Source organism: Gekko japonicus, unplaced genomic scaffold (genome assembly GCF_001447785.1).
Source record: "Gekko japonicus isolate JY-2015 unplaced genomic scaffold, Gekko_japonicus_V1.1 scaffold2755, whole genome shotgun sequence".
Taxonomy (NCBI): Eukaryota; Metazoa; Chordata; class Lepidosauria; order Squamata; family Gekkonidae; genus Gekko; species Gekko japonicus.
The window spans coordinates 53520-80135 of record NW_015168737.1 but is presented as its reverse complement, the minus strand read 5'-3'; the positions used below and the strand labels follow the sequence as shown (position 1 = coordinate 80135).

Below are 26616 nucleotides of genomic sequence, written 5' to 3'. Positions count from 1 at the left end.
AAGATGGACTTGACCTACAGGATTTATCCAGACTTTATAAAGAAAAAAAACTCCCAGGAGAAATTTATTTGAAATTCACGAAACGATCTATCAGGGATCTGGTGCTAAAATCCACGATGGGGAAGGCTTTAAAAATAAAAAACGATGATGTAAAAATTCTGAAAGATATCCCCTTTGAAGTGAGGAAGAAGAGGATACTTTATAAGGAACTTACTCTCTTTCTACAAAAAAAGGGAATACCCAACAGATGGATATTTCCTGAAGGACTGAGTTTCAAATATGAGGACAAAAATTTTAAGATTGACTCTGTTCCTAAAGCAAATAAGTTTATGGTCCAATTTTCAAAGCTAAATCAAAATAAAAAAGAAAAGAAGACAAAACTTTCTGCGGAGGAGGAGGAAGATGTCGAAGATTCCTACTCACAGGATTCAACAAGCACTAGTTCTAAATCTTCAGAGACTACGGAATCTGAAAAAGGAGAAGCCGCTCCCAAACTTCAGACAAGGAAGAAACGCAAGAAGAAAAGACTCTGAAACTAAGATAGATGTTTATCATCGAGTTTCCAGTTCCATTACCAGAGCGTCGCCCAGCTACGTGCCTACGTTACGTCTGGCGACGGAACAGTGCAGCGCCTGTGTTACAAGCAAGAATCTTCCGGCGGGGAAGCATGTGTCGTATGTAGGTACTTGGCAACCCTATTTGTACTGCCCCCAGCAGAATATGTAGCTAGCAGATTGCTTTAGAGTAGGAAAATGAGCCCTCTGCCTTTAAGACATGGCACCATGGGAAATGTAGTTTAAGGACTCTTTAGGTCATATGATCTAATATAGGTCACTCTGTTGGTATAGATAAGCCCCTTTCCTGCAGCTTAGCAAGCCCGAGAAAAGTCTATTCCGTTTTGTTTTAGAACTTTTTCCAGCGGCAAGTGAGAGGCACAGAATTAATCTCTTTTTACCATTAGTCTGATACATGGATTCTTCATAAGTATGAACGCCTTCATTCACCCAGCAGCTCTAACATGAGTTACTGAATCTTGGATGCATGGAGATCAATAAAATGATGTGAAACTATTAGACTAATGCGTTGGCTACTTACTGTAATGGGACTTGAGCTTCTAGAAGCCTTGGAACAGAATAATACTTGTTCTTTAATTTTTGGTTTGAATTACATGATTTATGTGATTCTGATATTACCAAGCTCTCATCACCAAATAAGAATCTCACTTCATATTTTAGATATGTTGTTCTTATATTCACATATTCATATTGTTTTCCAGCTACTGGTGAAAAAGTAAAGCTCAGAGTGGATAAGATATAGTCGTATGCAAAATCAACATCAAAATACTGCACCTCTGATTATTAATAGACAGTTTCTTTGTTGTTTCTTTGGTTCAGTTGCAAAGACACAAACAACACATTTGCATTGCAATTGATTGTGTATTAAAATAAGATAGACAGCCCAGTTCCCAATTCCTGTGGTAGAAGCTTTTACACATTGTTATATATAATGTGCTTCCATGTCAGCTATATATCATAGGCATGCATTGTAGAAAGGAGTTCGATACTGTGTTTACTCTAACATGAAATAATAATTAATTCTTTATTCTAAACAAGAATTAAAAAGCTACATGGAGGAAATAAAAGTCTTACATGCTCCTCTTCAAACTGGTCTCCACCGAACGCTGCCACACAGGGTTTGATACCTCCAGTTCCAAGAGCAATCAGAGACAGGCCAGTCATTGACATAACCCTTCAAACAAGGATGAAAACTTCAGCACCAAAGAACAACTTGGGGGAATAGCAGAGCCTCATGGCTATACTGGATACTAAGGAACCTTTAAGTCATTCACATTTACTGCTAGCCAGAAAACCACTGTTTTATGACAACATTCCCCACCATGGCATAAAGCAGCTGAATATAGGAAACACATGGCTAAATTGAGAGTACAGCATGCCTTCAAAAATTATGCCCACATGTTGGGTGCACCTGCCGCTCCATGTCTTTGAAACACTGACTCCCATTCCTTGATGCAATCTATGCTACAGTAGATAGGTACAGTAATCCCAAAAGCATCACCACTGCACAGGTACTTACAGGCCATCTTTAAGTTCTGGGCAAAAGGGTGCACAGAATGCTTGAAGGACACGTGAACAGCTGCAGCTAAGCAGCATGTCTGCTCAGCTATCCAAAGTTTTGGAAACACCGCTGTGTTTATTACGCTAGGATGAGATCCTACCAGGCCACTTGCAATAAGCATTGAATGAGGTCTCACACCTGACTGATACCTTCAGAACAAAGACAATTTAAGAATGGCTTCAAAAGGGAATTAGATGAGCATATGGAGCAGAGGTCCATCAGTGGCTATTAGCCACAAGGTATAGATAGGGACTCTGGGGTAAGTGATGCTCTGTCATCTTGGTGCTTGGGGGGGTCAACAGTGGGAGGGCTTCTAATGTCCGGGCCCCACTGGTGGACCTCCTGATGGCACCTGGTATTTCTGGCCAATGTGTGATAGAGTGTTGGACTGGATGGGCCTTTGGCCTGATCCAACATTGGCATCTCTTATGTTCTTATGTTAATGCTGGAAGGAGGTTTGGGACAAGATGCCAAAGAGTTGCCACAGTGCCTCTTAATGAGATTCTGGCAGGTATGCTTGTAACTGTTATCTAATCAGGCAGGCTTTTGAAAGCTGAACTGTTCAACATGTTTCACTGGATCTGTCTGTTTAGAAGAATTTGGATTTGTGCTGTTGATATTTTAGTTGTTATTCTACTGTTGACTATTCGCAGTGGTGTGTGGATCCTGTGGACTTTCCTTCTGCCCGATGAGCCCTGCTGTTCCTGGAACTGTGTGGTCAGATATACACCACTGTTTTTTATAGTAAGAGTGTGTCATAGTGGCTTTGTAACCCTCCTTAAAAAATGTGGCCATGAATTTTTAAAATAAGGCTGAGATCCAAGGGAGCATGCAAAGAGCAAACTGGGGCTTTTGTGGGGTGGGGGGTGGCTTCCAACCTCTCCAGCACCACTGTAAAATGCAGCTCTTGTGGATCAGGGATACTTCAGAGCAGGGGTCGTTTCCTGCAGCAGACCTCAGTCAGAGCAAGAGGCAGTCACATAAGTTGCAGAGTCCCCCCCCGGCCCCCCAGTCCAAAACAGTCCAGTGGCACCTTTAAGACCAGGTTTTATTCAGGTACAAGCTCTCCCTCCCCTGCATGTCCCCCCCCCCCAATAGCTAGCAATCCAAAACAGTCCAGTGGAGCCTGAGCGGTGGGTGTTGCCTTCGGACACACTCCCGGTGATGTCAGAGGGTGTCGCATATGCAAATAAGTTATGCTAATGAGCTCCTGCACCTCTTTTTATACGAAATGACCCCTGCATATGCAGCTGAACATGTGATACAAACCCCTGTATGCAAATAAGTTATGCTAATGAGTTATGCTAATTGGCTCCAGCCAGGGTTCATTTCATAGAAAAAGAGCTAGGGGGACTCATTAGCATAACTCATTAGCATATGCCACACCCCTGACATCACCGGAAGTGTGTCCTCCCCACAGCCGGCGGCGACCTCCAGCGGGCACCAGCAGGGAGCTCCAGGCCCCGCCCTCCCGCACCTCACCCGGGGGGATGGCGTCTCCCCGTGTCCCCCCCCAAAAGACCCCTGGCTCCTGCACCTCTTTTTATACGAAATGACCCCTGCTTCAGAGTAGTGTGTGTTGCGGTACAGGGGAATGAAGCTAGGGAGATATTTGGCAGGGGGCTTTCTGGATCTTTAAATAAGTAAGTTTCCCTAGAACTACACCACTTAAAATTGTAGGTGGACTCAAGATGGCTGAATTTTCTAGCATGAGGCACTAGCAGGCAGTTTTCAATGCTTTGATGTCCAGACATGATAGGGATACAAGCATAATGTTCCAAGATAAAAAGACCTCCCACAATGCTTATTATAATGTGCATTCAAATGCTCCATAAATTAATACAATTAATAATCATGTTATCAAAGCACTGCAGGCCCATCTTACCACTACTTACACATGACCAATCTGGTTTCCCACCATTGGTATGGCCCCAACTGACTTGATCACATGCCCAATCACATACACAATGGAGAGATAAATGATCGTTCTGTAGAGGAAAAGAGAAAAAAGCCAGAACACACTATCAGTCAAATGCAGTGCCTTGATTTATAATCCGAAAACAGAATGTGTGCCTGTGTTTTCTGATAGGAAAGGTACAAGCATTTTTCTATTTCCCGGTTTCCACCAGAAGTGTAATTCATTTTTTTCCATCATTCCTCACAATGTTGTGGGGATGGTATGACTGAACAGAATGCTGAGATAATCCTGATGCACCTGGTTACTCTGGTTGTGGTGGGCTGCTTCACCCCTCCCCTCACTATGGAGGTTTCCTGGGTCACCTGAATAATTTCTAATAAAAAGCAGAAGCCCTGACTTTAAGCATGTTTCAAAGAGTCTTTGATAGCTTGTGTTCTATACCATTGTCCATGGCTGCAATCCAAATAACGTTAAAGGGACCTAACTTTCATTGAGAATAAAATATATAAACAGTTGGGTGCAATTTTTTCCCATAGAGCCTTACTACCTGTTAAATTTCCCTGTGCTCTCTTGATCAAATAGGAGGGACTGCAGCTCAGTGGTAGAGCACCTGCTTGGCACACAGGAAGTCCCAGGTTCAATCCCTGGCATCTCCAGTTAAAAGGATTAGGTGGTAGGTGATGTGGGGGAACCTCTGCCTGAGATCCTGGGAAGCTGCTGCCAGTCTGAGTAGACCACACTGACTCTGAGGGACCAATGGACTGATTCAGTACAAGGCAGCTTCATGTGTTCATGCATATTGCATGTTCTGTGCTGGGAATTTAATCTTAGGCACACGTGGGGCCATTTGAAGAAGAAGAAGAGATTGGATTTATACCCCGCCCTTCACTACCCGAAGGTGTCTCAGAGCGGCTTACAAACTCCTTTCCCTTCCCCTCCCCACAACAGACACCCTGTGAGGTGGGTGGGGCTGAGAGAGCTCTTGACAGAAACTGATCTTTTTCAAGGACAGCTGTGCCAGAACTACGGCTTGCCCAAGGTCATCCAGCCAGGTGCAAGTGGAGGAGTGGGGAATCAAACCCGGTTCTCCCAGATTAGAGTTTGCGCACTTAACCACTACACCAGACTGGATCAGGACCAGGGCATATTAGGTGAGGAGGCCGAAGCCTTCCTTCCCTGCCATTTTTCCAGTGTGAAACTGTACCAAGGGATGCTATTTGACTCACTGGAGAAATGTAGATGTCTCTCATCAATGCATGCAGAGCCTCTGGTTGAATGTAAGTTAGGTGTTCAAACGTCTCTAATGTTCTTTGAATTATACTTCAACATTATTTATTGGTTTAATTTGTACCCCACCCTCCTTGCAAAGCAGGCTCAGGGCACCCCACATAAATCAATACACAAGTTAACACATATACAATTAAAATCTACATAAAATCATGTAAAACAGTTCAAATTATAAATTCAAATTTATAAAGTGCTGGTAATGATCAATTAACTATTTACGATGGCATACTTTGAAAAATGTGCCCGGAGATCTAACTATTCTTCTACTCACAATCTTTCTGAAACAAAGGCAGCATAGGCTAGATGTCTAAACCAAGGGCCAGGACTCTACAGTGGCCAAGGCTCTGTAGTGGTGGCAGCTCCTTAGCTGAAAGCCTGGTGGAAGAGCTCCATCTTGCAGGCCCTGCGGAACTGTAAAAGATCCTGCAGGGCCCTGATCTCCTCCGGGAGCTCATTCCACCAGTATGGAGCCACCACTGAGAAAGCCCTGGTGGTAGCAAGCCTGGCATTCTTGGGGCCTGGGAGGGTCAATCGGTTTTGAGACCCCGACCGTAGTGCTCTCTGGGGTATGTATGGGGAAATGCAGTCCCTCAGGTATGCCGGACCCTGGCCATATAGGGCGTTAAAGGTAAGAACCAGCACCTTGAAGCGAACTCGGTATGCTATTGGCACCCAGTGCAGTGTCCTCAGGACATGCTGGATGTGCTCCCACCTGGGGAGACCCATCAGGAGCCTGGCCACAGCATTCTGCACTAGAAGTAGCTTCTGAATTTGTGACAAGGGCAGCCCCATGTAGAGAGCATTACAGTAGTCTAGTCTCGAGGTGACCATCGCATGGATCACTGTTGCCAGGTCAGCGCGGTCAAGGAAGGGAACCAACTGCCTAATCAGCCAAGATGGTAAAAGGACGACCTGGCAGTGGCTGCTACCTGGGCCTCCATTGTTAAGGAGGCATCCAAGAGCACTCCCAAACTCCTAACCTCTGGTGCTGGCCCGTGCCGGTCCCATGCCTGAAGCCTCTGATGGGAAAGGCCTGCCACAACTGTGTCCCACTGATGGCGACTTGTGGTGCTGTTGATGTTTCTGCTGTTGGCCAGTCTCCGGTGCCTGGAACCTCAGGCAGGAGAGGCTTGTCTTAAAGTCTCTCTTTTCTTTTTAAAGGCAAATGATGGGGTCTTTCTTCAAGGCTTTTCCGTCTTCCACAAAAGGCAAGAGTCTCCAAGAAAGCGGAGCTAGGCTCAAGCGTCCTGCTGGAGTGGCATGGCTATTGAAACTGGAGAGTCAGCCTCACTCTGAGCCAATACAATCTACACGAATTTGCATAGCCCTGCCTGGAGCGAGAGGAGGCGTGACCTAACCAGTTTGGATGACTTCCCCCTGCTGAAGGAGAACTGCTACTCTTAGGTCAGCGACTGAATGTCCTGGAAGGTTAAAATGTCCCCCCACTGGTTTTTCAGTGTTGTGGTTTCTAATAGCAATAGAAAGAGCAAGAGTCCAGTAGCACCTTAAAGACTAACAAATTTTGTTTTAGGGTATGTGCTTTCATGAGTCACTGCTCACTTCTTCAGACTTATTTCCATTTATTCTTTGCATCCTCCTGGACTGAATCCCCCTGTACCAGTTTGAGACCTAGGTTTCCTGTCTCATCACCAGTGCTGTTATCTCCATGCCTACTACCCCTGTGCATCCAAAGTGCTCTGCCAGCACCCATTTAATGGTAACGGCCTTCTGCCATTTGCGCTGGCCAAACTGGAGCTATACACAAGAAACTAAGTTGACTTATGGTGACCCCAGCAAGGGGCTTCCAAGGCAAGTGAGAAGCAGAGGCAGTTTGCCCTTGCCTTCCTCTGCAGAGTCTTCCTTGGTGGTCTCCCTTCCAAGTACTGACCCTGCTCAGCTTCCTAGATCTGATGAGATCGGGCTTATATACCATACCAGTCCACATCCTACACAAGAAAATAAAGGGGCACAGATTGGACACTGAAGGTGGGAAGACTTGAACCGAGGGGTGGGGGGAGAATTTCAGCCTCCCTTAGCATTAAGCAGTGGAGTTAAAGGCTGAAGTAATTCAGCAGAAGAGTTTCGGAAGGAGAGGGTGAGCAGACATCCTCCTGGACTGAATCCCCCTGTACCAGTTTGAGACCTAGGTTTCCTGTCTCATCACCAGTGCTGTTATCTCCATGCCTACTACCCCTGTGCATATCACACCTAATCCAATCACACCTGCTATTGCCATTCGGCATCTGAAATCATCTTTATAAAGTTTATATCTCCTGTACCTTTTGTTACATTTTATGGCACACGCGGCCTGGCCCGACCAAGTGACATTTATGTCAGATCCGGCCCTCATCACAAATGAGCTCGACACCTCTGACTAAGTTCAAAAAGCAAATTAGACGAACTGGCCAAGAATGGAACCAACAGATAGGATAGGGCAAAGAGAAGAGCAAAAAAGAGCAAAGTTCCGTGCACCTTGGTGTTTAGTCAAGCCGGCCACTTGACCACGGAAATGTCTTCGGACAGCGCTGGCTCTTTGGCTTTGAAACGGAGATGAGCACCGCAACCCTAGAGTCGGATTTGACTGGCTTTTGAGCAAGGGAACCTTTACCTTTACCTTTATGGAGAACAGGTCTATCAACAGCTATTGGGCCTGACAGCCAAATAGGTCAGAGGCAGTATATCTCTGAAAACTGATTGCTGAGTAAGGGACAATAGTGCAGGATAATGTCATTATCCCAGCCTCCAGGTACATATGTCTTGGTTCTGAACTGGTGCTTTGAGGCTGTGGTCAACTGGCAGAACAAACTGAAGTCGAATCCAGACAAGACAGAGGTATTGCTGGTTGGGAAGGCTGACATTCTAGAGGGACTGGATCCACTTGTCCTTGATGGAGTGATGTTGGCTTTTTCAGAGGAGGTTAAGAGCTTAGGGATGCTCATGGACCCTGCCTTGCTGATTGAAAAGCAGGTCTACATGATAGCCAGAAGTGCCTTCTATCAGTTTCATCTGATCTGCCAACTCTCTTGTTACCTAGTCTTAGCTAATCTGACCATGCTGATCCATGCTACACAATAATCCAACTGCAAACTAAGGCAAACTCGTGAGAATGTATGTCAAATGTTTTAAAACTAGCAATACTTGTTCATAAAATGGTAGCGGGAGCTGTAACTTCTGCTTAATGGCAAAAAGTCTGTAGACATGAAGTAATGCATTTCACCCTTACTTGTATTTTCCCAGCCAAGAGTCAGCGATAAATGCTCCAAAAACAGGTGTAAAGTAACACAAACCGGAGAAGGCATGGTACACTGAAGTGGATGTATTCTCATTCCAGTGGAGGAAGTAAAGGAAGTACAAAGTCAAAACAGCTGCGGTAAAAGAGAGCGAGAGAGAATTTACTTGGGTAAATAATGTGTCAGGTTCAAAGTATGACAATAATTGTTGTGAGACCACCAGTAACACCACCAATTTTTTACTGAGAGAGGCTCTTTTATTATTTATTTATTTATTCCCTCAATGAACTCAAGGTGGTGAACAGAGAGTTTCTAAGAGGTCTAGCTGGCAACTCTAGGACTCAGTCTCACAAAGCTGGATCCGATGACTCCATTCTGCTAACGAGACTGTCTTCCACTAAAGCCCTGTTCAGACGTCACAATGAACATTTGTACAAACAGTGTACAATGTACACTTACTTGGTCTTTGTATGTTCATTTAATAATTCTCACGCATATGCACAGGGGTAATTCCTGCAGGAGCGCACAGGAGCGCAGCTCCGGCAGTAAAGAGCCCAGGGGGCGGGCACATGCAACAAGCCCCACCCCCTGCTCCCAGCAGCCCTCAGTCGGAGCAAGAAGCAGCCAGGTAAGCTGCAGAGCCCCCTCCCCAGCCCCCCCGGTCCAAAACAGTCCAGTGGCACTTTTAAGACCAGGTTTTATTCAGGTACAAGCTCTCCCTCCTCTGCAAGGACAGATCTGCATGTCCCCTCCACTCCGCAATAGCTAGCAATCCAAAACAGTCCAGTGGAGCCTGAGCAGTGGGTGTTGCCTTTTGACACACTTCCGGTAATGTCAGGGGGTGTGGCATATGCAAATAAGTTACACTAATGAGTTATGCTAATGAGCTCCTGCACATGTTTTTCTACGAAATGACCCCTGCATACACAGCTGAACATGTGATACAAACCCCTGTATGGTTTAGGACCAACATACCTGAAGGATTGCTGACTCCCTTATGGATCCCCCCAACCCCTTCCGTCATCATCAGAGGCCCTGCTTTAGGTGTCCCTGGCTTCTGACACTGGGCAAGTGGCAACCCAGGAGAGGCCCTTCTCAGTTGTGGCAACAAAACTTGGGAAATCTCTCTCCCCATGGAGATTTGTCTGTCCTCTTCTGCTGCTGTCTTCCGCCAGTAGGCGAAGACTTTTGTTTTGTTTTGTTTGGCATTCCAACAGTGATCCCTCCTTTCTGCCCAATGTTCTAATTGTTATGTTTAGGTCTGTATGTATTTAAGCTCATTTTTAAAAAACTCTTTTAATGATGTGTGTTTTTTGTGGGTGTGGGTAGGTTTTACTGTGTATGTTCTAATTTGCTAGCTGCATCGGTGGCCCATGTGGGGGCAGAAAGGCAGGATATACGTTTTGTAAATAAAATGATAATGAGCAGGGCTTTTTGTGTAGAAAAAAGCCCAGCAGGAACTTATTAGCATAATAGGCCATACCCAACAGCAGAAACTCATTAGCATATTAGGCCACACACCCCATGCCTTCCCTTGGCTTGCCTGGGCGCCCTGTGGCTGCGGGGAGCCCAGGCAAGCTGGCCCTTGGACAGGCCGGGGAAGGCACAGGGAGGCATTTAAATGCCTTGCCGATCCTTTCAGGGGGACCCCTGGCCTGCCGGCCTCGGAGTCGCTGGGGGGGGGGTCGCTCTCCAGGCCTTCCCTCTGTAGCCACGCATGCGGAGGTTTTGGCTGTAGTGGGTGTGGCCAACTCAGAAGCCAGACGGAACTCCGTTCCTGTGCGTTCCTGTCCAAAAATAGCCCTGATAATAATAAATTCAAACCCTATAGTTATCTAGGTACTGGTCCATGGTTTCATTTGTAAAGTGAACACATGTTGGCTCTTTCTTACAAACAGATGTACGCTTTACAGGAAGGATATATATGTATTCACTGTAACACAAATACAGGGCTTAAGTCTTCCTTCAACAAAAAACGTCTTCCCATGGATTAGGACTTTTTTAAAAGAAAAAGCTTCCTCTGATGAAGAAAAAAAATCTTTCTTGTAGTTTCTCTGTTGCTAGAAGGAAGACATGTTTGGCCACCTACCCCACCCCTTTTACATCTAACTTCCCCCCCCCAGCCATGGAATACAACTGCCATCCTTTGCTAACAGTGTACCGGTGATGCTTTTACTGTTGTCATAAAAGGCAAGAGGTGGGATACAGTCAGGGGTATCCTTATAGCCCTTCAGTTAGTCTTGTTAGCATATGAGCATATGAGAGATAGGTGTGGAATTTGAGGCCATTCAAGATCTTAAGGCAAGAAACCAAACAAGAGTTTTTTTCTTAATAATTTCTAAAATTAATTACCCTCCTCCAACTCTTCCCCTAACTAAAGACAAAACAGTTGCATAAGGAGATGAATTTCCCTCAGAAAAACTGGTGAAAAATGACCAAAGATACATCACGTACCTTTCAAGCCATAGTAGGAGAAGCGCTCACAAAACTCATTCACCACAATGAAGGCAATGCTGAGAGGGTAATTGGTACCACATATTTTCTATAGGAAAAAACCAGAAAGAGGGTCCTGTGAAAAATTGTTCTGGCATTGTAGGAAGAAGAAGAAGAAGAAGAAGAAGAAGAAGAAGAAGAAGAAGAAGAAGAAGAAGAAGAAGAAGAAGAAGAGAGGAGGAGGAGGAGGAGGAGGAGGAGATTGGATTTATACCCCGCCCTTCCCAAAGGTGTCTCAGAGCGGCTTACAAACTCCTTTCCCTTCCCCTCCCCACAACAGACACCCTGTGAGGTAGGTGGGGCTGAGAGAGCTCTGACAGAAACTGCTCTTTTTTCAAGAACAGCTGTGCCAGAACTACGGCTTGCCCAAGGTCATCCAGCCAGGTGCAAGTGGAGGAGTGGGGAATCAAACCTGGTTCTCCCAGATTAGAGTACGCGTACTTAACCACGACACCAAACAGGTACAGCTGACATAATGATACACACACCCTAGAATTCCAGAGACGAATACACACACCTATATTTTAAATTCAGAACAAGACAGCTGGCCCTGAAGAAGGGACTCAAGGAAATACAAAGCTTAACATAAATAGTGATGCCCCGGGATTGCCAGTAAACACACTGAGTGAATGTCCATTGGAAGTGAATGATCTTGAATACATATTTTCCCTATATGTTTTCTGCTTGAATATATATTTTCCCTGTATATATTTTCTGGGCAGAGGGTTGTCACAGATGTATCTGTGGAGGCTTTGAAAGTTATGCAGGCGTTTTGATACCGAAAGTCCAAGTAAGTATACGGTATAACACATGGGGGGGGGGGTAGGTGAGAATCTTCATCACAAACATTTGAAAGAGAAGCTTTGTGTGTGCATCAGAAGAGTGCTGAATCAGGGTGAACAATGTATTTTGTTTTCCAGAAAGTTCCTTTTACTTCATCAAGCTCCCAGTTCTTTTAAACCAAATAAATGCCAACATGTGTGTAGTACATCTTTAGCCTCCTCTTCCATATGCTGTTTTCACCTCCACAAACTGCTCCATGCAGTGGACATTGTCTCTGTTGTGAAACTTGTGTGCAGTCACGTAACTAATGTGATTTTTACAATGCAGCCTGTAGTGGTTCCATGAGGTAGTTTGCAAGCCCATGGCCTAACAGGGAGAGAGTGTGCAGAGGAGGAAAAACACAGCATGTTCATGGAAGAAAACGGGCCACTGCTTTATTGATTACAGATCAAGGAGCATCGGCGCAGCATGGGGACGGATCCCAGTATTGGGCGACCCGCCCACTACCCAGTGAGACCAAACTCCCCCAGCCTGCCTGCTGGAGAGCAAAACTGTGGAGTGACAAGAATTGTGGTTACTACATGGGTAGGGGTTGCTGAGTGGTGATCCCGCGAACCGCCCCCAAGCTGGGCATGCTGCATAATGGCTCAACCCTTCAAAGGTAAAGGTAAAGGTTCCCTTGCTCGAAAGCTGGTTGAGTCCGACTCTAGGGTTGCGGTGCTCATCTCCATTTCAAAGCCGAAGAGCCAGCGCTGTCCAAAGACGTTTCCATGGTCATGTGGCCGGCATGACTGAACACCAAGGCACATGGAACGCTGTTACTCCCTTCAAGGGAGTCCCCAAACTGGGAAGGTGGGCATGCAGGCCCGTCTTCCCCCCAAAGGATCTGACCCAATGCCTAAACTGCCCAAGCTGTGACAAGATACAACCGTTAAAATGGCAAACAAACCAAAACACTGAAAAGAAAGGATGGAGGGTGGGAGGTGCCGAGAAAAAACCACCCTGAGTGCTCCCAGAGGCACTGTTTAAATCTGCTGCCAGGCTCTGGCGTAGCCCCCTGTGTCAGAGCCCACCTCAAGCTCCCATGCTTAGCGGGCCAGCCCACCTGCTGCCGGCAACCACCGTCCAAATGCCTGGACATATGGCCAGAAGCAACCATTGCCTCCTTCTCTCTCTCCTGGCCTGGGCAACAATCATGGCCTACAGCCTGTGCATGTGCATGTGGGAGGCTAAAGCCACTTCTCCCTACATGCTGTGGTCGTGAACAGAAAACAGCCAGTGTGTGTCTGGGAAACACAAAACTCCCAATACACATGTGATACAAAGGATTTGTATTGTTTCTCAGCAAACATGAGGACTTTGCAATGTGTAGATGGAGTTTGACACTCTTAACATACAAAAAGGAAAGGGAAAAACAAAATGGTGATTTCAGAGGTAGGACTCAGGTTTCCAGACACGAAACCCTGAGACATTACTACATGACTGGAAAACAAACAAACTGACACTAATATTTATTTCAGAGCCAACCCCCTCTTGTTCTCAATTTTGTGACGCTTCACTGTACAACAAGGAAACAATGCTTGCTGGCGGTTGTCCCAGAGTGCTGTTGCATCATTGTGGTGTTATCCCAGGATATAAAGGGTCGAAATAGAGTACAAAGGAACATAAGCCCATCTGACAGTGAAAAGGAAATCCAGTGCTCCTATCATGGGTGCAACAGCAACCAACCATGCTCTCTAGATGAATTTAATGAATTTAATGTCCACATTTAAAACCCTTAATACTGAAAACAGGCACCCGCCTCACTGAAACTTGCACTTTCTCAAATGATATTGTATTGGTATATGAAGGAGAATACTCACTGGGGAACGTGTGTGTTCTCTTCCATGGAAGGGCTTACTTTATTGAGTGAATGCAATCATACTGTTAAAACCTGGATGAATGCAATATAATATAATCATACTGAACTATCTTTCAAGCATTAATTCATTCTGTATCATGCTTGGGTTCATTTTCTCATTATTGCGAGAAACAATTATCTTCTTTCAGTGAACAATTATCCTCTCACCAAATAGAAGGCTTCTGCCTAGCATTGCTAAATGCATTGTACACCTATAAGGCCAAGCAACATGTGATGCTCAGTTGCACATTATTCATCCCTTTCATTTTTGTTTCACAAAATGTCACTGCCGAGGCTGAAAAATAAAGGGGAAGACCAGCACGTGGGGGAAGAGGTTCTTAATTCTTTCCCTTCAAGCATCTATGTTCTTCTAAAAATTGACACAGCACCCCTACAAAGGTAAAGGTTCCCTTGCTCGAACGCCAGTCGAATCTGACTCTAGGGTTGCGGTGCTCATCTCCTTTTCAAAGCCGAAGAGCCAGCTCTGTCCGAAGATGTTTCCGTGGTCATGTGGCCGGCATGACTAAACACAAAGGCGCACGGAACGCTGTTACCTTCCCACTGAAGTGGTACCTATTTATCTACTTGCAATTTCTTGCTTTCGAACTACTAGGTTGGCAGGAGACAGCACCCCTATGTTGCAAGGCAAAAATATATTATTTGTCTTGTAGAAGAAAAGCAGGGAGGGGGGAGAGAGATTTCAGTGGATAAATAGCACAAAAGAAAACTTAAGAAAACTTCCACTCTGCACCAGTGTTCCACTTTATTATTTATTTGCTACGTTGAAAAAACTGCATTTCAGCCATAATGATTCCCAGGGCAGTTTACAACAGTAACACACTGAAATAATTCACAATTAAAATAACGAAGTAAATTTGTTGTAATGGGAAGATGTAGGTACTGGAGTATATATGATGATTCACTCCTACCTGTCTATCTCTCTAGATGTTCTGGCTGCTGTTGTTCCCTTCCACAATGGGGGTGGGTGGTAGGGCGAGGAAAAAATGCTCTTCACTTCTGGGATTAACACATGGAATTCACTGCCACAGGAGGTGGTGGCGGCAACAAGCATGGACGGCTTCAAGAGGGAATTAGATAAGCGTACGGAGCACAGGTCCATCAGTGGCTATTAGCTACAAGGTATAGATAGGAATTCTCGGTCTGGGGCAAGTGATGTTCTGTATTCTTGGTGCTTGGGGTGGGGAGGCAATAGTGGGAGGGCTCCTAGTGTCCTGGCCCCACTGCTGGACCTCCTGATGGCACCTGGTATTTCTGGCCACTGTGTGACAGAGTGTTAGACTGGATGGGCCACTGGCCTGATCCAACATGGCCTTCTCTTATGTTCTTATGTAACAGTGGGAGGGCTTCTAGTGTCCTGGCCCCACTGCTGGACCTCCTGATGGCACCTGGTATTTCTGGCCACTGTGTGACAGAGTGTTGGACTGGATGGGCACTGGCCTGATCCAACATGGCCTTCTCTTATGTTCTTATGTAACAGTGGGAGGGCTTCTAGTGTCCTGGCCCCACTGCTGGACCTCCTGATGGCACCTGTTATTTTTGGCCACTGTGTGACAGAGTGTTTGACTGGATGGGCCATTGGCCTGATCCAACATGGCCTTCTCTTATGTTCTTATGTAACAGTGGGAGGGCTTCTAGTGTCCTGGCCCCACTGCTGGACCTCCTGATGGCACCTGTTATCTTTGGCCACTGTGTGACAGAGTGTTAGACTGGATGGGCCTGATCCAACATGGCCTTCTCTTATGTGGGAGGGCTTCTAGTGTCCTGGCCCCACTGCTGGACCTCCTGATGGCACCTGGTATTTCTGGCCACTGTGTGACAGAGTGTTGGACTGGATGGGCCATTGGCCTGATCCAACATGGCCTTCTCTTATGTTCTTATGTAACAGTGGGAGGGCTTCTAGTGTCCTGGCCCCACTGCTGGACCTCCTGATGGCACCTGTTATCTTTGGCCACTGTGTGACAGAGTGTTGGAGTGGATGGGCCATTGGCCTGATCCAACATTGGCTTCTCTTATGTTTTTTACAAATACAATACCTTTATTGGCATAAACTCTCTTATGTTCTTATGTAACAGTGGGAGGGCTTCTAGTGTCCTGGCCCCACTGCTGGACCTCCTGATGGCACCTGTTATCTTTGGCCACTGTGTGACAGAGTGTTGGACTGGATGGGCCATTGTCCTGATCCAACTTTGGCTTCTCTTATGCTCTTATTGAACAGTGCGCTGCAGTATCCATTATTAATCTTCTCTAAGGGATGGCTCCCTGAGGGATGTCCTGACCCAGACGGCCCAGGCTAGCCCAATCTCATCAGATCTCAGAAGATAAGCAGGGTCAGCTCTGATCAGTATTTGGATGGGAGACCACAAAGAAATACCAATGCTGTGATGCAGAAGCAGGCAATGGCAAGACCACCTCTGAATGTCTCTTGATTTGAAAACCTTACTGCAACTTGATGGCAAGAAGTTGTGTGGGGAGGGGAGGGTGTTAGAGCTCTGTTTGTCTGATTGCCAATGACAAGGTGACCTGGGCTCTGTTTGACAGTTGCAGAGGCAGTGCAGAGATGGGAATGATGTCTAGCCCATCTTCTCAGCCCCCTAAGTGTTCTGACCACTGCTGTTTCACTCAGTATATGACTGGTGGCAGCCTTTGCAATTTTTTAAAGAAAAACTAGACAAGGATAATATACACAGTACTGGGCATCCAGTGTAGTTCGCCCCTCACAGAGCATGCGCAATCAAAAACAGAGCTTCATATCTGATATGATCCCGGAAGCACATGCATTATTCTATGATTTTATCTGTGTTGTATTGTTTTAAAATTATTTATATGGTTTTATCGGCAACTGGTGCACAGGTTGTAAGCTGCCCTGAGCCCGTTCGCGGGGAGGGCGGGGTATAAATTGAATTAATAGATTAATAAATAAATAAATAAATTAGAATCATCTAGAATTCACAGATGGTTGATTCATATCTCATGGGCCAGTTTGGTGTAGTGGTTAAGTGCGCGGACTCTAATCTGGGAGAGCCTGGTTTGATTCCCCACTCCTCCACTTGCACCTGGCTGGATGACCTTGGGCAAGCCATAGTTCTGATAAGAGCTGTTCTTGAAAAAGAGCAGTCTCTGTCAGAGCTCTCTCAGCCCCACCTACCTCACAGGGTGTCTGTTGTGGGGAGGGGAAGGGAAAGGAGTTTGTAAGCCGCTCTAAGACACCTTTGGGTAGGGAAGGGCGGGGTATAAATCCAATCTCTTCTCTTCTCTCTCATGATCGAGACTGGAATTAAAAATATGAATATTGTTTCTAATCAAGTGTGTTCAGGCTTCAGCTGAGAGCAAGACTAAACATTCTAATTCATTCATTCATAGACCTATATTGGCATATCATTAGTCATAAGGTATATAAAACATTGTATTGTAAAATTAAAATCTAAGATTCCATACAAATTTAGTGCAATCAAAATAGTACTATCTAAAATTTTGTACCTTAAGAACTTTGGTAAGAAACTTGGCAACATCATTAGTGATCTCAGGGATCGAATCATTCAAGAGAAGTTGACATTTTAACTTGTTACTCAAATAACTTTTAGGATGAAGCCAAGTTAGAAGGAATTTTCTGCGAACATTCTAATTCCGACACATCTTGAAAAGCCTGGTTCTTCTTGCAAACTGGGGTAGTGAAGGACAGGAGGACACCACTTAATTATTCTCTTGCCGAACATTTTACACTCACCTGTCCTAGCTGTTTCCCCCCTTATTGCATATTGTTCGGTTACAAAATAAATACAAGTCTGAATCCCCCATTTCGAATAATCAAGGTGGACTTTTAACTTTTATCATATTGATTTTAAAATCTGAAACCTCCCAATGGCCCAGTCCTTCCTGAGTTTCTCCCTATACATTATTCAAGATCAAGATCACACCTTCCCACTGCTATTAATGGGCGTGCCAGTCCCACAGAGTATCTACGCAAGAGCGTAAGATTATAACGGAATGTTATGTGTGAAAAATCTAGTGCAAGCAAGTCCAGTTAGCATGACTGATTTCTGCATTGTGTAAAGGAACTTGATGTTTTCCAGCTCCCTTTACAATGAATAGGTTGGATTCAGTAATTACAACCATGAATGGGTGGCCAGCAAGGCAAGCATGCATAGTGGATGACTAGAAAGTGTGATCTTGCGCCCCCTCCCAGGTACTACACATAGGGAGAAGATTCAGGTAGAAAGCATCATCCGATCCAGCCCAAATAAGAGATGTATGGAAGGAAAACACTTAAAAAAAAACTTCTGTTATAATTTATTTATGCTTTGTTCATTGAAATGTTTGTATCCCCTTTCCTCATGGCTCGAGGCAGCCTACAATTAAAGCATTAAAATTTCAAACTAACAGAATAAAAGCTCTGGTCTTAGTCCACAGACTTTTTCAAGAGGTCACATGGGTCTTGGCCCTAAAAGAAACAATACAGAAATTGACAAGTCATTCCTGGGATGTCAGCCAATTAATCTCCTTAGATACTAATGAATCTCCTTCAGATTCTATTTATTGAGATTGAGGCAGTGTTTCAAACAAGTGATCTCTTTATTAGTTCAGAACACAGACAAACAACACACAGAACAACCCAACTATATACAGTTTGAACCAGGAAAACCATGCGGCTCTCTCAAAGTAGGCATCCCTTGTGGACCAACAAGTCATGTTGACGCGACTTGTAAGTCTGGAGCTCAGTCTCTAGCCAGCTGGATGGCCATCCCCTCCACACTCAGTTGAGGACCCGGGAAATCATGGGGTCCTTAGCAGAGTATGATGCAACATCAGAAGCATGAAGCGGTGGTTGGGGAAGCTCCTTGATGGCCATGATTTGGTAGGCAGGGAATGGATCGACAGCCAGTTCCCGGAGAGGCAGGCAGCTCAGTGCATCGGTGTGGCTGATAGCCTTACCCGGTCGGTAGGTCATAGGTGCAGGCTGACAGGAATACCGACCAACAGAGCATTCGAGGTGACAGGACCTGGGGCATCTGGCGGTCCGGCACGAACAAACTCAAGAGCGGCTTATGGCCTGTCACAATCTGGAACCGTCGCCCATACACAAAATCGTGGGGTTTTTTTTACGTCAGCAACAAGGGCAAGGGCTTCCTTGTCAATTTGTGCATAGTTTCTCTCTGCCTACGACAAGGTTCTGGAAAAGTATGCGAACGGGGCTTCCCAACCATCAGGCAAACAATGACTAAGAACAGCGCCGATTCTGTAGGGTGATCCGTCAGCTGCAAAGATGAACAGCATGGGCTCATCATAATGCATGAGAATGGTGTTTGATGACAATAAGTCCTTGACAGCAGTGAACGCCCAGGCGTGCCTTGGCCCCCAACTCCACGGTGCCTTTTTCTCCAGCAGGCGATGCAATGGTTCAGCAACTGATGCCTTGTGTGGCAGGAACAAATGGTAGAAGATGAGGAGGCCTAAGAATGATTGTAGTTCCGTTTTTGATGTTGGGGTTGGTGCGCTGTGGATTGCCTTAACCTTGCTCTCCGTTGGGTGAATGCCGTCAGCGTCAATAAGGAGTCCCAAAAACTCGACTTTGGGGACTCCAAACTGGCATTTCTCCTGCTTTACCTTGAGACCCACGTCTTGGAAACTGTGAAGGACCTCTTGAAGGCGGTCTGCCAGCTCCTCTGTGTACGCACCGGCTATCAGGACGTCGTCAAAATATGGAACAACGCCCGGAATGTCCCGAAACAGACCTTCCATGAGGCCTTGGAAAAGTCCAGGGTGACTCTAACCTCAAACTGCAGGCGGTTAACTTTGAATGCCCCTCAGTGCATGACAATCATTTGAGCTTCGGCCGTGGCTGCAGTGACAGGCAGTTGGTGATATGCCTGTGCCAGGTCAAGCTTGGTGAAAATCTTCCCTCTGGCGAACAAAGCTAAAAGGTGGCTGACGACTGGTACTGGGAACGCGTGTTGTTGTAAAGCTTTGTTAATTGTGCATTTGTAGTCTGCACAGATTCTTAAAGTCCCATTGGGCTTAATGGGTGTGACGATAGGAGTCTCCCACCTGGCATGCAAGACTGGCTCCAGCACTCCCTGTGCAATGAGATGGTCCAACTCCTCATCAGTGCACGGTTTCAATGCAAAGGACACCCGGTGTGCCTTCAACTGAACTGGCACCACCGTAGGGTTGAGGTCAAAGGAAACCGGGTGTTATGTACACGGACCGCCACCAGGGGTCCGCGGCACAGGTAAGAGCTTGGATCCTAGAACAATGGAAACTTTGGATCCTGGATCCCCCAGCCCCAACCAATAGCCACTTTGGCGGGACATTCAAACCCTCCAATGGGAATGGGGGGTTGCTGGGTGGATATGTATATAGTTGGTCTGCCAGCCGTTAGAGTTAGTCTTTGTTTGTGTGTACAATAAACGTGTGCTACAGTATGCTGTCGTCTGAGTCCTCCATGTGGTGAAGCCAGTACTTTTCATCGGGGATCCTGTGTAGCGACCCAGGGAGTCCAAATCTTCATGGAAAATCTGTTGTACTCCCATCACGTGCATCAATCCAATCAAGTCCCAGGAGACTGGCACGGTGCCCTTCGACCACTATAATGCTCAATGGGCCGTAGAACTTTTTATAGCGAGCCATGAATTTGTCGATTCCCGCAGTGGGAATGCACTGTCTCTGGAAATTGACTAGGTGGAAATCACAAGGCTCTAGCCATCATTTGTTCTATCAGGGGAAGAGCCGGAGTAGAGTCTGTGTTGAAATAATGGTGAGCGCTGACCCCGAATCGACCTCCATCTCACAGGGAGCGTTGTCGAGGCACTTCCGGCACTTCCAGCATTCATGGTCACCATGTGCAGGGTGCTCTGGGGGCAGGTTGTTGACTGGAGCATTTACGACTCTCAGTCTGAGTTCGGTGGACTTAGTCGTCCTCACTGTCAGAGTCTTCCGTACTCTCCTGATGCACCAACTGCGGCTTGCATGACATCTGTGGACTTCTAGATTGATGCACGTTTTTGGTTGACTGCTCAGCAACCTCTGCAGCAACAGCTTCCTCGAATGCGGTTTGGAAGGTAAGCGTTTTCTTGGCAAAAAGCTGTCATTGCAGTTTCTCATCCCGAAGGCTGCAGACTAGCCTGTCTCTGAGTTGATCGTTTAAGACCGCAAAATTGCCCTGCCGCACATTCTTCCTGAGTGCTGTCACGTAATCAGGAATTGACTCACCTTGGGCTTGGTCACGCTTGTGGAATGCGTGTCAACATGCAATTTTGGAAGGCTTAGGTGAAAAATGTTCACGAAGCTTAGACTTTATTGTGGTGAAATCAAAGTGCTTGGGTCCAATGGGAATTGTTCCTTCTGAAAGTCAGAGTCTATCTGGATTGGTCTGTTAGCAACAGTGACAAATCCGGTTGCTTCGTTTAGAGTGCTGACAGTCTATGGAGCTTGTGACCGAAGCTCACGTTTTATATTTGTTGTTGTTGTTCAGTTGCACAGTCGAGTCCGACTCTTTGCGACCCCATGGACCAAATCATGCCAGGCCTTCCTGTCTTCCGCCGTCCTCTGAAGTTGGCTCAACTTCATGTTCGTTGTATCTATGACACTGTCTAACCATTCATCCTTTGCCGTCCCCGTCTTCTTTGACCTTCAATCTTTCCCAGCATCAGGGTCTTCTCCAGTGAGTGCTCCCTTCTCATTTGGTGGCCAAAGTATTTGAGCTTCAGTTTCATTATCTGGCCTTCCAGGGAACAGTCAGGGTTGATTTCTTTTAGGATTGACTGATTTGATCTTCTTGCAGTCCAAGGGACTCTCAAGAGTCTTCTCCAGCACCATAGTTCAAAAGAATCTATTCTTCGGCACTCGGCCTTCCTTATACTCCAACTCTCACAGCCATACATGACTACTGGGAATACCATTGCCTTGACCATGCGGACTTTTGTTGGCAGGGTGATGTCTCTACTTTTTATCATGCTGTTTAGGTTCGCCATCGCTTTCCTCCCAAGGAGCAGGCGTTTTTTAATTTCATGGCCTGTCACAGTCTGCGGTGATCTGGGATCCCAGGAACGTGAAGTCTGTCACTACTTCCACGACTTCCCCTTCTATTTGCCAAGGAGTGATGGGGCCGGATGCCATGATCTTAGTTTTTTTGATGTTGAGCTTCAAGCCCACTTTTGCGCTCTCCTCTTTTACCCTGAGCAAGAGGCTCTTTAGGTCCTCTTCACTTTCTGCCATTAGAGTGGTATCGTCTGCATATCTGAGGTTGTTGATCTTTTCCCCAGCAATCTTAATTCCCGCTTGTGATTCATCCAGGCCAGCATTTCGCATGATGTACTCTGCATATATATTAAATAAGCAAGGTGACAGTATACATCCTTGTCGTACTCCTTTTCCTATGCTGAACCAATCAGTTGTTCCATATCCGGTTCTAACTGTCGCTTCTTGGCCCTTATACAGGTTTCTCAAGAGACATGTGAGGTGGTCTGGTACTCCCATCTCTTTAAGGCCCTGCCATAGTTTGTTGTGATCCACACAGTCAAAAGCTTTAGCATAGTCAATGAAGCAGAAGTAGATATTTTTCTGGTACTCTCTTGCTTTCTCCATAATCCAGCGAATGTTGGCAATTTGATCTCTAGTTCCTCTACCTCTTCGAAACCCAGCTTGTACTTCTGGTAGTTCTCTATCCACGTACTGTTGAAGCCTAGCTTGTAGGATCTTGAGCATGACCTTGCTAGCGTGTGATATGAGTGCAATTGTGCGATAGTTTGAACATTCCTTGGCATTGCCCTTCTTTGGGATTGGAATGTATACTGATCTTTTCCAATCCTGTGGCCACTGTTGCGTTTTCCAAATTTGCTGGCAAATGGAGTGCAGCACTTTAACAGCATCATCTTCTAAGACTTTGAATAGTTCAGCTGGAATACCATCACCTCCACTAGCTTTGTTGTTAGTAATGCTTTCTAAGGCCCATTTAACTTCACATTCCAGGATGTCTGGCTCAAGGTCAGTGATTATACCGTCGTGTTTGTCAAGGACATTGAGGTCTTTCTTGTATAGTTCTTCTGTGTATTCTTGCCATCTTTTCCTAATCTCTTCTGCTTCTGTTAGGTCCCTACCGTTTTTGTCCTTTATCATGGCCAGCTTTGCATGGAACGCTCCCTTTATTTCTCCAATTTTCTTGAAGAGATCTCTAGTCCTTCCCATTCTATTGTTTTCTTCTATTACTTTGCACTGTTCATTCAGGAAGGCCTCCTTATCTCTCCTTGCTGTTCTCTGGAAATCTGCGTTCAGTTGGGTAAATCTTTCCTTTTCGCCTTTGCCTTTCGCTTTCCTTCTTTCCTCTGCTATTTGTAAAGCCTCATCAGAAAGCCACTTTGCTTTCTTACATTTCTTTTTCTTTGGGATGGTGGTGATTGCTGCCTCCTGTACGATGTCACGAACCTCTGTCCATAGTTCTTCAGGCACTCTATCTATCAAATCCAGACCCTTGAATCTATTCTTCACCTCTACTGTATATTCATCAGGGATGCGATCTAGGTCAAACCTGAATGGCCTCGTGGTTTTCCCAATTTTCTTCAGTTTAAGTCTGAATTTTGCAATGAGTAGCTCATGATCTGAGCCACAGTCAGCTCCAGGTCTTGTTTTTACTGACTGGGTAGAGCTTCTCCATCTTTGACTGCAAATTATATAGTCAATCTGATATCGGTGTTGCCCTTCTGGTGATGTCCATGTGTAGAGTCGCCTTAGGTTGTTGGAAAAGGGTGTTCACTATGACCCGTGTGTTCTCTTGACAAAACTCTGTTAACCTTTGCCCTGCTTCATTTTGCTTTCCAAGGCCAAACTTATCTGTTATTTCAGTTACCTTTTGACTTCCTGCTATAGCATTCCAGACCCCTATGATTATGAGGACATCATTTTTCGATGTTAGTTCTATGAGGTGTTGTAGGTCTTCATAGAGCCGGTCCACTTCAGCCTCTTCTGCATCAGTGGTTGGGACATTGTCACGCTCCGGGGGTCGCGAACAGGGAACAAACGCCCCCGGGACCCCCAGAGAGCCCCCAGCAACCCTCACGGCCCGGCGTACGAGAAGACGGCAGGCAAGACCTACCGCAGGAGAACCTGGATGATGGACGGACACCTGGCCCGGGCTCGGGACGGGCCCGGGGGCGGGAGAGGGCCCCGCGGCAGGAGAACGGCGGCGCGGCCAGCAGGCTCGGCAGCGGACCCGGAACCGCGAGTGAAGAGCTGGAAAAGTGGGGCGGCGGCGGCGACCTGGGCGGCTGTGAGCACGCAAGGGAGATGCTTCACGGGCGTCTTCCCTTTTGTTGAGGGGCGGGGCTGAGAGACAGGGTGGAGGGGTGGTGCCGAAGGGAGGAGGGAGGAAATAAAAGGCGGGGAACAAGGAGGACCAGGGAGGAATGGCGCGACGTGGACAGCAGAAGAGAGAGAGAGGGGGCAAACGCAAACGGTCCTCTGTTATTTCAGTTACCTTTTGACTTCCTGCTATAGCATTCCAGACCCCTATGATTATGAGGACATCATTTTTCGATGTTAGTTCTATGAGGTGTTGTAGGTCTTCATAGAGCCGGTCCACTTCAGCCTCTTCTGCATCAGTGGTTGGGACATTGTCACGCTCCGGGGGTCGCGAACAGGGAACAAACGCCCCCGGGACCCCCAGAGAGCCCCCAGCAACCCTCACGGCCCGGCGTACGAGAAGACGGCAGGCAAGACCTACCGCAGGAGAACCTGGATGATGGACGGACACCTGGCCCGGGCTCGGGACGGGCCCGGGGGCGGGAGAGGGCCCCGCGGCAGGAGAACGGCGGCGCGGCCAGCAGGCTCGGCAGCGGACCCGGAACCGCGAGTGAAGAGCTGGAAAAGTGGGGCGGCGGCGGCGACCTGGGCGGCTGTGAGCACGCAAGGGAGATGCTTCACGGGCGTCTTCCCTTTTGTTGAGGGGCGGGGCTGAGAGACAGGGTGGAGGGGTGGTGCCGAAGGGAGGAGGGAGGAAATAAAAGGCGGGGAACAAGGAGGACCAGGGAGGAATGGCGCGACGTGGACAGCAGAAGAGAGAGAGAGGGGGCAAACGCAAACGGTCCCGGCGTGTTGACAGAGGGGCGTCAGGGGTGCCTTCAACCCGTCTCCTGTCATTCTGAGGTCCTCCTCTTCCCTCCCCATCTTTTCCTCGGACTCCCCGGCCTTCGGGACCACCCCACACACCCCCTCAAAGGGTCAGCCAGGCGGTCCCAAAACGGCCACCGGGGGAGCCCACCCCAGGGCCAAGGGAGTGCCCGACAGACATAGACTTGGATTACTGTGATGTTGAATGGTTTGCCTTGGAATCGGACCGAAATCATTCTGTCATTTTTGAGATTGTATCCCAGTACTGACTTTGCACTCTCTTGTTGACTATAAAGGCCACACCATTTTTAAATAGAAACCAGATAACCCCATACATAACAGATTCCAAAACTGCATAGTGTGAAAAAGTTTGTCTCAAAAAGGGTTTAAACAATAGGCTAAGTTTTAAATTGGGACTGATTTCACACAAGAGCTGTGCTGCGGTCACGCCTCCTTTTGCCATGCTTCTATTGGTCAATTTCCCACTCAAAGCCATACGGCCGCATTTTAACCTGCGGCTTCGCCCAATTTTCCCCGTGGTTTCTTGATCCTGTTTTTTGAAGCCGCGAGTCAAAATGCGCCAGCGTGGCTTCGAGTGGGAAATTGGCCAATAGAAGCGGGGCAAAGGGAGGCGTGACCGCGGTGCAGCTCTTGTGTGAAATCGGTCTGGATGTCTTTTTTCAAGATGATTTTTTTAATGCAATAAGCATGCATGTACTACTCATTTGTTTCACAGACTAGTTTTGCTCAAGGAATTGTTGCTGGAGGTTTGTGAAATTTTCCCCAGCACTCAAGACACTGTATTAAGCCAACACTTATTACAAAGTTCAATAAAGAATCCTATGAAGTACTATTGGATAAATCTAATAAACTAAAAACAGAAGATATACTTTCCAAAAAACATGATATTGAACTAACATGGTGGGAGAATATGCAACTAAAGTCTAGTTACAATAAAGACTTGTCTATAGGTTTTTATGATAACAAAAATGAACTGGATAAAATTTGGCTCTCATCCAACGATAAAATGATTCAGAAAATATATAGATTTTTGTTAGAAGATTATATGTTAGATGACGTTGTTAGAGCACTGTATTAAGTTTGATGAATGGTCTAAAATATGGAAAATTACTAAATGTATGAGAGCTATTCCATTTAAAGAAAATATGTTTAAAATATTTCATAGGTGGTATTGGCCTCCAGAAAGGATAGCGAAATGTTTTCCTAATTGTTCTAACAATTGTTGGAAACGTAAAGTCAATGTTGGCACATTTTATCGTATGTGGTGGCGATGCATAAAAATGCAAAACTACTGGAAGAAAATCCAAAAAATAATACGAGAAGTAGTAAATGTAGATCTGCCATTTAAACCTGAAATTTATTTGTTAAACATGATTCCGAAGGAATATGACTATAATAAATTGTATGTGATTATCTGCGAGAATTCTTTGGGCCAAATACTGGAAATCGGATAAATCACCCCAAAGAGAAGAGATACTTTATAAACTAATTAATGTAGCAGAAATAGATAAACTGAATGTATTATTAAATGGGAAGGATGAAAAGGTTTTTGAGAAAAGGTGGTCGAGACTGTATGAGTGGACAGAAAAAGAACGAGATAATAGACTCTAATGTATATTCATTTTTGTATATGTTTATTTTTTGTAATGGCTTAAAAACCTATAAATAAAACTTTTAAAAAATATATCATATTCAGAAGACCTTCTTCTCAAAGTGCTTCTGCTTTCAGA

The 26616-nt window shown here is 46.0% G+C and overlaps 1 protein-coding gene across 2 annotated transcripts in view; it reads right to left on the bottom strand.

Moving 5' to 3' along the window:
* The window catches only part of SLC15A2 (solute carrier family 15 (oligopeptide transporter), member 2), a 139483-nt gene that overhangs the window by 101272 nt on the left and 11595 nt on the right, over nucleotides 1-26616 (bottom strand). Inside the window, exons 4-7 of one of the 2 annotated variants that reach the window (XM_015415612.1) lie at nucleotides 11026-11113; nucleotides 8565-8706; nucleotides 4032-4124; nucleotides 1650-1749 (exon numbers count right to left, since the gene is read on the bottom strand). In XM_015415612.1, the coding sequence (XP_015271098.1) occupies nucleotides 1650-1749; nucleotides 4032-4124; nucleotides 8565-8706; nucleotides 11026-11113 (423 nt within the window). Of the gene's footprint in view, nucleotides 1-1649; nucleotides 1750-4031; nucleotides 4125-8564; nucleotides 8707-11025; nucleotides 11114-26616 lie in introns of those variants that run through there. The other variant, XM_015415611.1, reaches the window with a different exon arrangement.